This window comes from Centruroides sculpturatus, unplaced genomic scaffold, assembly GCF_000671375.1.
Source record: "Centruroides sculpturatus isolate CEXI.00-Female unplaced genomic scaffold, Cexi_2.0 scaffold875, whole genome shotgun sequence".
Taxonomy (NCBI): Eukaryota; Metazoa; Arthropoda; class Arachnida; order Scorpiones; family Buthidae; genus Centruroides; species Centruroides sculpturatus.
In genome coordinates this window covers 105,807-121,896 of record NW_019385167.1, presented here as the reverse complement: position 1 = coordinate 121,896, position 16,090 = coordinate 105,807, and the positions used below count along the sequence as shown (strand labels likewise).

The window sequence follows — 16,090 nt, the reverse complement described above, 5'->3', positions numbered from 1 at the left end:
TCGTATTAAAGTTATTACAACAGCAATTAGCGGAGAAGCTTAACTGTGGGAAAACAAAATTAATTTTACCCTAGATTTACAGTATTTTCCTTGGGAGTGTAAAATATTGTACACGATACAATTAATCGGCTGATCTCATCGTTTGATAAAATCTATTTTTATTTATTTATTTTGAAGCTCATATACAGTACACGTGCGATAAATAGTTTCTGTATCAACCTACCTTATTTCCACGATATTTTTAGAAAAATAATATCCAAGTAATTTTCGCAGGCAAAATATTAAAAAAACAATAAACGCATTAATGCAAAAATCAGTTTTACTTCCTTTTTCAATTCCGCGATTGTAATGAAATCGTATAATGAGAAAAAATAATAAAATCGTTTTATTATTAATTAATAATTTTTCTTATTGTACTTAATTAATTAAGAAAATATTAAATATTAAAAAATACAGTATTTTTAAAGTTAATATAAGATTAAACTAACGAAAACCAAAAGCTAAGTGATGGAGAGATAGGACGCGGTTTTATATTGATGACGTAATACACGTAACTGAGGAGCCAACGAAAAGAATCGAGTCCAATTAATTAAGTCAAAAAAAGAAAGTGTGCATTATAATCGAGAAAATGCGAGTATTGTATTAATCTTTAAAATATTGGTGTTAAATCTGTCTTATAATATCATGATGACTCCTGTAAATTGGGTTATCCGATAAGAATAAAATACAGTACTAATATAGCCCTATCGTTGAAAAAATTCGCTTATTTTTGCTCGCCTCGAGTTTTGCTTAGTAGAAATGGCTAAAAAGTGCACAAAATACATATGGAAATACAGTATTACAGCACCACCTGTATTGGATGACCACCTGTCTAAAAGACCACTTTTTGAAGGAATAGTGAGTGGTCACCATAGACAGGTTTTACTGTGTATATTTTTTAATTCAAAAATTTTTACCTACGCGAAAAAATTTTATCACAATTTTAGTCAACCTTTAATGATGCACAATTAACACAATTGTTTTTTTATGGGATTTATATAAATAAAAAAACTGTATATTTATGCATATGGGTTTTTTTTTTGGTTTCTTAAATCATCGTCTCTGGGCAAGACTAAGTTATGAGGTGGCAACATGGGCATAATACACACAGTCAAACACCATGATGGTAATCTTACATGGTAAGTGTACTATGGAACTAGTTAAGAGTTTTTAATTTCTTTCTGCCTTGTACATACCAAGATGACCATTTTTTCTATCATACCCATTGTGAGTTTCCAAACAGGGTCTGAAATCACAACAATTGTATTAATTATATAAAAATTTCTGAGACAAAAACAAAATGAAAGGGAGAGAAGGGAAAAAACTCATACAAGTGATAGATCATTGTCAAAGTCCCATCTTTCTGGGTGGACATTTATCTATCGACCTAAATTAGAAAATTGAAAAAAGGGGAAGGGTTGTATCAAAGGACATCATGCTAAATCATTGGAATTATAAAACGTCAGAGAAGAGGCAATAATGGAATAAAATAAGATTACAGGTTTCATAGTTCCATCAGCATCTCCCAGTCAGAGTCAAAGAATGGAATCAAATAAACTCTTCAAAACAGACCATTCTTGCGACCCAATCTGATCTCTGTTTTCATCTGGAGATGGGAGAGACCAATTGGGAAGCGAGACAAGGGAACTAGAACCAATCAAAATGTGAGATTAGAGGGAGAAAACTATAAAAACCCTGAATCTCAAGATCAAAACAGAATTCTTTGCCTATTGTTACATGCAATAAATCTGTGTTCCTTCTGCCTTGAACATTCCCATCATAACCCGACCTCAATATCGCCACCCGACTTCAATGAGCACACAACAGGACTGGCCACTTTGTCATCATCTCTGTCCCAGGGCCATCACAAACCCTCAGCACAAGAATCAACTGATGTGCCACACACTATCACCTATCAACATATGTGACAAACTGGCAACAGGCAGTCTGTTGTTGAGAGGTTGTTCGATATTCATGTAAGCAATTATCTACTATAATAAATGGTTTTTGTAAGAATGTGTCATCTCTGCCTCTAGCACCACCACCCACATATGAACAGCCCCTAGATTCTTGATGCAGGATAACTGATTTCATCCCTGTAAGTTGGCAAACTCACACTGGTGTTAGAGAAGTGGAATTTTAAGTCCCTGATCTCCACCAGGTCAGTGAACTCACACCAATATGGGTTTGGTCTGGCTCACAATTGGGTGGCCAGGCAGTGACAATGGTAATATCTCTATACGGACCACAGAAAAATTTATGGAGGTTTTCAACACATCTGGATTCAATCCTGGGTCCCTAGAGCAGTAGGTTGTCATCTTAATCACTTGAACATTGGTTTAGTTTGTATTGTAACATAACATTGGAGAAATTCAACCATCTCAAGGCTACAGTTTTGAGATTGCTTTTCCTGGTATCTTTTTATGGCTGTGAAGAGGGATTTGGTGTTCACACAGATAACCATTGCCTATCTGGGACATGCTGTGTTACATCTTGCCCAATATTTTTAGAAAATGTGGATATAGCCTGCCAATCAAACTGCAAGCTTTAACTTGTTGATACAGTAGTGTGTCGATTATCCGAATCAATTGGGGATGGGCTGTTCGGATAACCGATTATGTATGAAAAAATACATTATTAATATAGCCCATGTTAAAATTTTTCTCCATTGCATGTTGCTTTACGTTGAATTTTTGTTGATGTTAAGCCTAACAAAAATTTTTATAATAATAATCGTGGCTATTGTATCGTTAAAAATTATAGTTTAGAAGTTAATCTAGTATCAAAAATGTTCGATTCAGCATGACACAGTCCGACTGGAATGCTTTCGGTTGATCGACATTCAGATAATCGACACTCTACTGTGTATAGTATCAAGTAACCAAACTAACAAAGGGGAAAAACAGGTTGACATATGCAATGTAGTTTCAATTCAATAATTCATGTAAATGTTTTCTTCCCAAATAATATTAACTATCTGGTATACTACTAAAATAAAGTATACTGCACTTACAATATTTCCAAACAGCATAATTGTTGGCGAAACTCTCGTAGCCAACACGATAGAAATGAGACGTCCGGCTGCAAACATTCCCTGGAGAAAATAAACAAAAAGAAATATATAAAATTTAAAATACTCCATGAGATTTAACAGTTTTTCGTCATATTAAATTAATTACTAACCCAAAAGAGTGCATTTAGATATGCGGCGTCGTATTTAGGTAATTTAACCGGGCCTTTCACCGAATACGAATAAACATAACCTCCGAACGTTGCCTGTATAAATTAAAACAATTGATCAGTCAAGAAATTCATATTATTTATTTTCTTTCATATTGTAAAATATATAAATTTGATTTTATAAACAAAACAAATAAATTCATTAAGAAATAGAACTATTTCATATATGAGTATTGTTATATATATATTTTCCTTTGAAGTTAATAACACATTTAAGTTAAGTTAATCAAATGATGATGCTGGATTTTTGGTGCAACTTGGTCAGATGAATCCGATATCATTTGATTCATTTATAATTTTGTTTTAGTTTACTATATAATACTTTAAACTTGAAAAAAAAAAGTTTGAGTGTTTCACACTAATTAATGAAATATTAAAGAAGAAACTTGAAAAAATTAACAATTTAAGAAGGGAATTGTGGATGTACAGCTGACTGTATAATACAAATCATATAATGTTTATATGATTTGTATTATAGACTGTATAATACAAATCATATAATGTTTATATAATAAATATTCTTTGACAGGATAAAGTCATCTTTCACTTATAATAATAAAATTTTTAAAAATACAAAATATATATTACTTCAAAAATTCTATAGTTTAATTGTTTCCATATTTTATACAGTGGGTGATCAGTTAACGAACATAATCCGTTCCAAGACTTTGTTAACCATTTCCATTTACCATAGGTTTTTATGGGAATTTGATTAATTCGTTTTGGAAACTCCAAAAAAATGTATACTTTCTTACTAATTTATTTATATGTAATAATAAAAATACATATATATTGTGTATATATATGTATTTTTACACAGTCTTGTGTTTTCCATTTGTGGAGGTTAAAGAATTAACATTAGAAAGATTCTTTAACCTCCACAAATGGAAAACACAAGACTGTGTAAAAATACATATATATACACAATATATATGTATTTTTATTATTACATATAAATAAATTGCTTTTCTCTCTTTTTCAGGATTTTTCAGAAGTAATTAATAGCATTGTCGTTGTAGTGATCCCCAAGCCTATTAACCTCAACCTGGTTTGGATGCCATTCTAAGACCGTTGTTCTGACATCCTCCCACTTCTTCAAAAGATCTTTAATCGCACATATCGGCATATTCTCTTTTTCAAAAGAAAACATATCTTGCTGTGTTTCTTGGTGTTTTTCATTCAAGAGTTCTTGGCATTCTTCTGTCATCAGATCAGTTTCAGATTCCATTATGAACTCTTCAATGTTCTTTGTTTCTCGGATGTGATTTTTGTTACTCCTTCAGCTGCTTGAGTCTTCTTGATTATACAGTATCTTTCTTAGATAAGATTGAATTGCAGCCTACTATAGACCTGTTCAAGGCATACTGCCCAGCAACATCAGACATTGCCCACTCTCACCTTTCGAAAATAAAAACCAATGTAAAACTTAATGAGTGCCTGCCTGCCTGACATTCTTCCAAATACTATAAAAGAATTGTTTCTGTCAGAAAAATGAAAGGCTGGAAATACAAGGGAGAGTTTCAAAGTTTGAAAGAATACTATCCGATCAGTATTTACCGTGTTGAGTGTTGATGTTGACGTCTCCTGCGCTCTGTAAAGCTTCGAATTGTTGCCTGAAGACAAGGAAAGACCAATCGATATTCATTATTTTACATCACTTCCTCTTGTGTTTGCTGTCTGAACATAAAAATCTTTCGTAAAAGTATTGGTTATCCAATTTGTTCATTAACCGATCACCCACTACATTACAGTATTTTCATTCTGTGATTTTTCATACAAGTTAATTTAAATAGTTCCAAAGTTTTCCAACAAAGAATTAATGTTTGACTGCATTCTACACAACAGAACATTCTAATGCAGTAGACTGTATTGTATTATACACAAACACATACTGTTTTTAGAGATCATTCAAATTCGTTCATTGAAAATAAGCAGCGTTATTACTAGTCAGTGCACTGACATATTAGATGCAACTATATTTCAGCAGATGGTAATCAGGAAAAGTTGTTTTAATATTTGTTGAAATATGTACATTAGAAAAATCTAAAATGAAACATGCAACTAGGGGTGTGTTCGTAAAGTCAAACGAGTTAAACATTACTAATGATTTGGTCATAAAGTACAAATTCCACTTGGTGTATGCTCAATGTTGGTGATGTTTCAAATAAAACCAATGAAATTCACAAAGGAAAGTGTTTTGTTGCATGAAGAAAATGGCATCCGATAATGTCGATGTTTCTAAATCTACTCTAGTGTTTAAATTATGGATTAAAAAGTTGAAATGATACAAACAACATTCCATCTGAAACAATCTAAGAAAAAAAATATTTTGGATAAGACTGTACTAGCAACATTCGTAATGTTGATTTTAGAAACAGCCACTTTGTTGTAAACAAATCAGTTGATATGTCTATTACATCATTCTTGTTTAACTTTACAATTGTCACCTTTGTTCCTTTATTTAAGCATCATAAAATTGAAAACTATACCAAGATCATCATTCTCGTGAATGCCGGAGATTTATTCACTTTTGTATTACCCTAGTTTCAAATTTTTATCAAAATGTAAAGACTTTCCATGTAAAGAGAACAAGAAAAACATGGCAGATATGACAAATAGTAACACTCATAGGAGTTCAGAATCTCCTATGAGTCCTATTTGTCATATCTGCATAACTGTAAAGATTTCATCCTCTATAAACTGAATTTGCAAAGGACCAAAGTACTGAGATTCCCATTTGTCCCAGATACAGTGAAAAATCAGGATCTGGTCATTGAAAAATGGACATTAATCCTTTCAATGGTAACTTTGTTGATGTTTTTAGAATTTGTAATTATAAATGCAATTTTTGTTTAAATACATAGATTCAAAATATAACTTACAGAATCCTTATAAGTATTCCTACATTCTTTGTGAAATACTAGCTTGAAGTTAGAAAACTAAACTTGAATTACAGTGCATTTGGAACTTTTAGTACTTAAAATGCTAATTTGCACACACATTTGAAAATCCAGATAGGGTCTGGTCCCAATTAGCCCAAATTTTCAACACTAATAGTATTATGAATTTGTGCTAGATAGAATTATCAATAGTCTATGAAAGTCAGCACCCAGTTATATTTCTAGATGTAATTTAAAAATTTATGGAATTATCAATATATTTTTTATTAAAAAAAATATAAAATATTACTGTCATTTTTCTGTTATATTTATTAATAGAAAAATTATGAATAGCTCTCACAAAATATGAAATAGTTTAAAAAACACGACATATTTATTATGATATCTGATAACCACAGCAACCACGCATGAATTTTAAATGTAATTTTACTTAATTTTCTCAAATCAATATAAAGTGCAGAAACAACATTAAATTTGACTTATTGATAATTCTAGAAAAAGTTATAAATATCTAAAAAAAGTAGAAACATCTACATTTGCAATACGACAAAATTTATCAAATATATTACTTTATCTATATCAAAGATACCTGGAAAAGTGCCAATACTATTGATTAATCAGATCAATTTTGATAAAAATATTACATAGAAAAAATCAAATTAAAAAGTACTTATATTTACGATAAAGATATATATATATTATTTTCCTTATGCGAGTTAAATGAAATCACAATTTTATCAAACTATATTTTAAAATAATTGTCATTTCTTGCAAATGCATGATTATCTTGATAGACATCTAAGTTAAAAATACATGTACAGTTGTTGTAGAATAATTTTCAAAATTTTTGAATATTTTTAATCATTTTGCGAGCATTTAGATAGAAGGATCAAAGGAAAACTTAAAAAATTAATATATAACTGGCACTCTATAGAAGAAAAAGATATAGAGATACTGTCCGGAAGCTGTTGCTAGAGAGAATACTTCTAATGCTTAAAAGAAAATTCTGAATATAAAAATTTTTTAACAAACCTGCAAGCCATCGTATAAAAACATTAAAACAGCACAAAGAAATGCCACCAATACAATATATCCATTATTCACTTGCGAAGTTTCTTCTAAATTTTCCTTTGATTCTGCTGTTTTATCTGTCAAAATATAAGAATAATTATTATTTTAATTAAAAATTCTGTGTATAGTTGGTGCAATGAGAGATTGCACTTGTTCAATACTAACTGTGTTTATCATGTAGGAGATAGGGTGACAAGATGGGATAGTTCTGCGGTAATTTTGCTATACGTACAAGTACTTAGGCTGTACAAATTTTATCAGTTATGTCACTTTTTCCTCAAAAAGAGCATTTGTGTAAACAAAGTGAACCCTCCATACCCTGAGTGAAAACTGATTTTGAAGAAAAATATAGAGAAAATTTTGATACAAAGAATACTACCCTATCTCCCTAAAATAGTACAATTACTATTGATCAAGTGCAATCTCTTGTCATGCCGACTATACAAAGAAACACACACACACACACACATATATCGTATTGCTTGCATATAGGACGAGGTGTGACTTTAAAGTTCAAAATAAAGAAAATTAGATTTATTAATACAACTCTAATTTTATTTTGTTTAATCGCAAATAAAATATCAAATGCACATAAATGCAAACACTGTCCCGCAAAAATACTAGCATTTTAAACTTCAAGGAAAAATCTTGTAAAATCGACAACATAATTTGTTCACATAAAGCTGGACAATCGGGAACCTTTTTTGCCAATTCTTAACAGTCAAATTGACTCTTCATCAATTACACTTATGAGTTTCTCCGAATTCTGATATCCAGATAATCATATGTTTTCACATGGGAATGTATTAAAACTTATATCGGGTTTTCGTGAGATTTTGGAATTTCAATTTAAAAGCTTTGCTTTTCCTATTGCTATTCATTGTTACTCCTGACATTACACAAGAACGATTGAAACGACTCAGATAAAATACTTTTGTTTTTAAACACAAGAGGACAAATACACGATTCACAAAAATTATTGCAAAAATGCAAAGAATCCTTCTCTTGCATGTATAGGACATGTATAGTACTAGGTTTTAAAGCAGTAAAAAATGAATAAAAACCTCATCTTATATGCAAGTAAATATGGTACATTTAATAAGTTCTCATTTTAATAATAATTTAGCACGAGTTAAATTTTTATTTCAAAGATTTTCTAACATTCTCATTTAAAAATCCTTCATTTAATCATTATTGAAATATGTAAAAATTTATAAAGTTTTTGGTAATAGTAATTTTTAAATCCTTATATGTTAAAATCTTAAACTATATTTATATGACATTCTTAAAAATCATAATTAATGTTAAACAAATTATAGTAAAACTTCTCTAACTCAAACATCTGTAACTTGAATATTTCTTTAAGTTAAAGAAAATGAAGCACTCGGTAGGTCACAATGGAACAGCATAAGGATTTAATGTCTCCAACTTGAATTTCTTAACTAAAATTTTGAGTCGAAGTCTTTCATGGTTCCCTGACACCGATTTATGTTAATTTCAACTTTCCCCACTGAAATTTTAATATTTTTTCTATCCAAAGTGATCCTAATTATCAGATTTCCATGAAATTTTCAGACAATGTTCCAGTCCAAAGTGAGAGGTCCTTTTGCTTTATCTCAACAAGATGTACTGTACCTGTAAAACTGTTCAATTCCATTAGTTACATTGAACATTTTGATGAAACATGTCATAAGGAATGTTTAGAACAAAAAAGAAACTATCAAAGATTCATTATATAATGCAAAAGAGATAAAATTTCAGAATCACCATTTTTTTACTCTGTTGTTCTTTAACTTGAATTGTCTGTAATTCTAAAGTTATTTCCTGTTCCTTAGAGCTTTGAATTAAAGAAATTTTACTGTATTTTTCAACAAACAGTATTGAAAATAAAATTATACCTCTTAAATTTTTGAAAGAAATTTCATACTATAATATTTTAAAACTTTCCATTGTAACTCCAAGATGCTGATGAAGCAAGAGTTGATATTTATTACAAGATAAAATGTTTTGCAAAATTTAAGTGTCTTAGCATCGGATTCTTACATAATTATTTTTATCTTAAAAAGCATTTCATCTTGTAACAAATATTGACCCCTTCACTTCTGGAGTGTCTTGAATTCTTTAACTGTATTTTATGGAGTTAGTATGCATAAAGAACAAACTTTTGTAACTGTACGATAAAAAATAACAATATCATCTTTATCTTACCTTCACATTTTAATAATTGTAATATGGATATAATATATTCATAAAATTTAATATATAAAAGTTTATTTATTAATATATTCTTTTATATCATCTGTTAATATAATTATCAATAATTACGAATTCTCTAGGAATAATAATTCTCAATAATTTCTAGGAATTCTTTGGTTGCTTTATGTTATTTGTTATAGCAAACAGGACATTCTAATTTTCAACGAGAGTGTTGAGTGTTGAAGTCAACAATTTGACGTCATCAACAACGTTCCAACTGGAGTACGAAGTGCTTAGTTCCCATAATTCCATTCTCAGCAAGATGGATTCCATTCAAATGTCGCACCAATTTCCCACAATTCATTGGAAAGTAGCAGTCAACATGTCTGTTGAGTGCTGAGTGTGTTGAGACAGTGCTGACAACAGCACCACTTCAACACTGAAAAAAGGAACAATTTTTAACGAACGTTGAGATCAGTGCTGAAAACGGGAATGTCCCGAAAATATTGTACAACATTTTTCTCTAACAAACAGTCTATAACAAGCAAAGAACTCATTTCTCCATTTTAAAAATTATCGTAATTTAAACTATTACAAAAATATATAAAATAATCTACTAAATGTTTCCATTTATATAAACTCATTAACTTCTAAATCTTAAATAATCACTTTTGAAAAAGATTTTGCTATAATTTTTAATTTGGTACTTTTCTAATCACTTAACTTGAAGAACATTTAAATAAAATGTTTAAAATCTTTTTCAAAAATACTAAAATTCATTTCATATAAAAACAAATTAACATTTCATTTTTAGAAAGTAAATTATTTGATTTACCTCCCATATTCTCGTACTGCTTTTCCGCAAATGAATTATGGTTTTCGTTATTTAACAGTTTATGAAAACATCTTCGGGTAACGAGTAATAAAGAAAGAAATATGACCGGAACCTAAAATAAAAACAAAATTTTAACGTTAATGCATTATTAACCTCATCAAGCCATGTTACATAATTTAATAATACTTAAAAATTTACCATAAATAAAGACATAGTCCAAAATGCATAATTGATATGAGTTTTCTTTTGTGCATCTTCTAGTGTCTCTGCCGGATAAGTTTCGTTATCGTCTTTAATTGTGATTTTAGTAGTGTTATCGATGAATCGTGAACAATCCTCGTTTAGTAAGAACGGTTGAGCTATCATCGGACTTACGAAGGCACCGACTCCATAGAAGAAATGCATCGTCTGTAAGCATCTAACTTTATATTTTTGAAACAAGATTTTTAAATTAAATTTTTATCAAATCTTACTTGTAAAAAAGGAGATACGTCTTTCCCGTATAAGCTGATCATAGACACATTAGCTACAGTATCTATTGTACCCATGAAAAAGCCCATTAATGCCAAAACAATAGCTAAACTCCATAAAACATTACAAACAGGAATGATTGCCATAGTTGCAGTCATCATTAAAATTGCTACGAACAACATAATGTCATCCGGAAATCTGAAAATAAATAGTTTTTTACATTTGTTCGTGATAAATTGTTTTTTTTTCTTTCCTGTTGGGAACTGAAAAATTCGAGCAAATGTATATTTAATTTTAATCTCCCTTTCTAATTTAAAAAAATATGAGAAACTTTACATTAAGATCTCTTTTTAAGTCACGAATTTTAGAGTTTCCAACATTATTATTAAAATTTTTTTTCTATCCAAAGTGATCCTAATTATCAGATTTCCATGAAATTTTCAGACAATGTTCCAGTCCAAAGTGAGAGGTCCTTTTGCTTTATCTCGACAAGATGTACTGTACCTGTAAAACTGTTCAATTCCATTAGTTACATTGAACATTTTGATGAAACATGTCATAAGGAATGTTTAGAACAAAAAAGAAACTATCAAAGATTCATTATATAATGCAAAAGAGATAAAATTTCAGAATCACCATTTTTTTACTCTGTTGTTCTTTAACTTGAATTGTCTGTAATTCTAAAGTTATTTCCTGTTCCTTAGAGCTTTGAATTAAAGAAATTTTACTGTATTTTTCAACAAACAGTATTGAAAATAAAATTATACCTCTTAAATTTTTGAAAGAAATTTCATACTATAATATTTTAAAACTTTCCATTGTAACTCCAAGATGCTGATGAAGCAAGAGTTGATATTTATTACAAGATAAAATGTTTTGCAAAATTTAAGTGTCTTAGCATCGGATTCTTACATAATTATTTTTATCTTAAAAAGCATTTCATCTTGTAACAAATATTGACCCCTTCACTTCTGGAGTGTCTTGAATTCTTTAACTGTATTTTATGGAGTTAGTATGCATAAAGAACAAACTTTTGTAACTGTACGATAAAAAATAACAATATCATCTTTATCTTACCTTCACATTTTAATAATTGTAATNGAATTTAAGAGTACAGCTGTCCCTTGATAATCCGACAGGTATGGGACCAAACGGGTGTCGGATTACCGAAAGTGATTACATATTTGGCATTATTTTGCTAGCAGTAGTCTACAATATTCCCTACTCCAACTGTTCGAACAGAACTGCTCACGGAAAACACACGAAATGTGTGTCATCGTGTAAGAATTGGGTGGGGAGATTCACATCGTGACATGCTTCTGTGCAAGCAAACACGTAATGGGGACTGGTACCCTGATGGGAGGTGCGTCAGACTACTGAGCATGTCGGATTAAAAAACGTTGGACTATCAAGGGACAGCTGTAATATATTTAGAATTAATATATACATACTACACTTATTATATAAGGATAAATTCTTATGAATTCTACACTTTATACTTGAAATTAATCACATTTTCTAATTATATCAAAATTATACCTATATAACTAATCAATAGCAACATAAATGAGGACATCACTACTTTTATTATCAGAATGAAAGTAGAACATTTTACTCTATTTTTAGCTTACAGGCTATATATTGTTATTTATAGAATTTAAAATTATAAAAACATTTCGTAAACAACACAATTTTATTCTTTTATACAATGATTCTATTCGTTAAATTTAATTTACCAACAAGCTGGAACGGTTGATGATAATGCAAAGAAACAAAGTCTGTATATACAGTGTTTGTTTGCATTATCACTATATTTAATTTCTAATTACAGAATTAGATGATTACAGAATTAACAAATAGAAGACAGAAAATTAGGATTGTTATATAATCATTTTAATACTGAGACGATGAATCTGTAAACTCAAATCCTTACTAATTGATTTTTGAAATAATTAAATAAATATGTCCAATAAAAGTTCGATATTTGTGTATGCTTACATAATTTAAACTAGCACAAAATAATAAATGCACATAAGAATCACACGACAAATTTTTTAAAGACAATACGTTACAATACTAAGCAAAAGTATAGCAATGATTTTTCTGTTTATTATTTAAATGTAATATTCATGATATAAATGGTGTACATAAAGATAGTTTACATCTTTACAAATCAATCATATATATTGACATACAGGAATGCACTCAATTCTTTTTGTTTTCAGTCCATATGCACTTGTAGAAGCACATATTAGTAGAAGACATCTAATTGGTAATCCAATTCTGTCCAGAGTGGCAATGTCATTGGTTATTCTGGTCTTCAAATTATCATTATCCTGTACAGGTCTGAATGTCTGTCAATTGTGGTGTCAAGTGCTGCTCTAGAATATCAAGGTAATTATGTCCATTAACTGCTATTTTGGCAAAAAAGGGGCCAATAATAAAGTCAGCCATCTAACAGGAATATGTGAAAAACATTAAATAAATATCAGTATATTCCCATACGTCAATACAAACACACATTATTCATCTGTAAAATTGCAAACTACCTTAATGTATACTCTGTATATTGTGGTACAATTATCAAAAAAATTTAACTAGGTATTTTCTCATGTAATTTTAAGTTTAAAATTATCCGAAGTAGTTTTTGAGAATAATGTGACCTTTAAACTTTTTTTGTTTTAACTATTGATTTTTAACTATTTTAATGATTATTTTCATTAAAATAGTTAAAAATCAATTTTAAATGCCCTACTGAAAATTTAAAATACTCTCCAATTAGATTACATTGTATGAATGAGAATGAATAAGTTTTAACTATGGAAATGTTTCACAGCCATATGACAGAGGCAGCTAAAGTATCAGCCTACTGTTATGGGAACCCGGGACAATTCCCACAAAATATCCCAGCACACATCCGGGATAGATATGGGCAGTCTGGTCTGCCCCGTCTGTTCCTCACCTCCAAGCCTGGCCGAATCCAAAATAAAAAGAATCCCTCTTAGAATCTAGAGCTAAACATGTAAAACATAAAACTATGAAAATGCAAATATCATTCATTTTTAAAATAATAATTTGTTACGATTTATCACAGATGAGATTTTTGACATTTTAATTTGTCCAAGGAACAATTCAAGATAAAAACCTCATTTAAAATCAGCAAAAATTTACAACAGTTAAATTCTAAAATAGAAACAGAATGAATTAAATATAACTGCTTCATATCTGTATTTTAATTACTTCCGTTTAATCCTCAAGATGTCTGTCGAGACCATGTCGATAGACGAGGCAGAGAGATAATTGACTCGGGTGTCAAATTGGAAGGTATACTAAAAAGCATCATAATGACTGCATTTGGCAGATTCGATCATTCCAGAATACTTGAATATTTTTATGCCGAATAGTCTCCGTAGTAGCGGCATTTCCAAATGTGTAGTTTTTATTAGTATTAGTACAGTTAGTATTAGAATTAATTTACAGTATTTACCATGATGTAAAAACACTTGTAATAAACTCATAGTTCAACATATACAGGATTGATACTAGCTACTACTACAATCAATTGGAAAGTCCGAGTCCACCAAATACAGCCACTGTTTATAGAAACAAGTATATCCACATCATTCTTAAGCTTGTTTTGGATACCAAAATAATTCAAAATGATCCCAATGCCAAAAACTGTTCTTTATACATTTTGCTGGCTTCTAAATTTTTTTTCCCAGATTATTGACCGATTTATCCAGTTAAATATTCTCTTATGTGCTCAAAGACACAATATCTATTTTGCCATCCCCAGAGTTATAGACCCCTCATACAAGAAAAAAGTCAACGGAACCATACCCATACAAGAGACCCTTCCCAAAATATTTGCCTCCAAAGGTCAGTTTTTACCACAAACCATTTATACTACCTATTCTCACACTGTGTTGGTCGAGGCAAGTGCCAATGCTCCATATGAAGGAAAGCCCCTAAAATTATATAAGGGAAATCCTCATTAGTTCAAAATTCGGGAGACAAAATATTCGTGACCAAATTATCCGAGATGTACATATTTCCATATGTCAAAAGCTGTGTAATTTAATTATCAAATGGAATATGGCTACTTATAGAAAATGCTATTTTTGTTAATTAATAATAATAATAATAATAAGTAAATTGCAGGTAAACAGTACACCTCCAGTGAGAACATCATAGGTCGCCAGATAGGTTTTATAAAAAGTAAAGCAAATTACTCAAACTGTAACCAAATTATTTTTATAGTGTCCAAAAAAGTAGCAAGTCTCCCAAATCTAGTAGCATAAAGTATAAAAATATCTCAATCTGTTACTTCTAGCACAAGCTTAAGGCTACAAATATCAAGATAACAGGAAAAAAGGGTAGTCCACGGATAAGGCAACAACCGAAAACAAGTTATCATAAAAGCAAACTCACATTGACCAGATTAGAGTCGTTCTCGGTCTATCATTCTCTTACAGTATGGAAACACTTCGATCTAAACAAACGAGTTGACGTAGGCACATCGCACTCAAACGGAATTTTCGCTTCAAATTTCAAACCGACCGGATCCCCAATGTAAATCTCCACGTCTCCGGCCGGGACAAAAGTATGGTTACGAACCGTCCGAGTTCAAATTAACGAGAATTTCCCATAACGTCGAGCACTCCACAAACGGCCAAGTAGGCCACTCGAAACCGACACGACCATGCCGGTTACTTGCAACATGCAAACCGGAGATCAGTGCGCAACCCGGAAGCGGACAAATTTTACGGGGTCGGATCTCACAGAGGTACGATTCCTTTGACATTTTTGCTCCCGCAGGCACGCTCTATGGCAGCGACAGGGTCCCGACCGCCCGGTGCAAAGCCGAAATTATAGCGAACTGTTTTAAGACACAACACTCAATTGTAAATAGGCGGAACCTTACTTTTGTAAGAGAACTCCCGCACAGGCCGAGCCAAGAAGAATGAAAAAGGACTGACTAAAAAAAACCCAAGACATGGTGGAGAAAGTGGTGCTAGTTTTGCATCCTAGATCTAAGAGCGTAGGTCCAAGAAACGCCACACACAAGCCGAAACACCAGAAGACAAAACATAGAGTGGTGGTGGTCAGTTTATGCTGCCAAAACAGATCACAGAACTGTCTTCTGCTAGTCGTAACTCCCGCTCTTCCGGCCGACGTTCGAACCGTCTGACCGAATTCCACGCCTCTTCCGGACTTCCAATACACTTTCTCGTTAAACGTCAATCCGTTCAATTCCGAATAACTAAGGTTTTTGGCTGAATTTCCATCGTCGTCCATCGGCGATGCTAGACTCTCTTCGTCCACCGCCATCTTTAAA

General features: G+C 31.0%; 1 protein-coding gene across 1 annotated transcript in view; it reads right to left on the bottom strand.

Annotated features, from left to right (window-relative positions):
* The window catches only part of LOC111635673 (major facilitator superfamily domain-containing protein 4A-like), a 20,103-nt gene extending 4,013 nt beyond the window's left edge, over nt 1-16,090 (bottom strand). The window contains exons 1-7 of the mRNA XM_023380703.1: nt 15,677-16,090; nt 10,755-10,950; nt 10,480-10,689; nt 10,282-10,393; nt 7,212-7,327; nt 3,223-3,315; nt 3,053-3,133 (exon numbers count right to left, since the gene is read on the bottom strand). Coding sequence (XP_023236471.1) covers nt 3,053-3,133; nt 3,223-3,315; nt 7,212-7,327; nt 10,282-10,393; nt 10,480-10,689; nt 10,755-10,950; nt 15,677-16,083 — 1,215 coding nt within the window. The 5' untranslated portion in view covers nt 16,084-16,090. The remainder of the gene's footprint in view (nt 1-3,052; nt 3,134-3,222; nt 3,316-7,211; nt 7,328-10,281; nt 10,394-10,479; nt 10,690-10,754; nt 10,951-15,676) is intronic.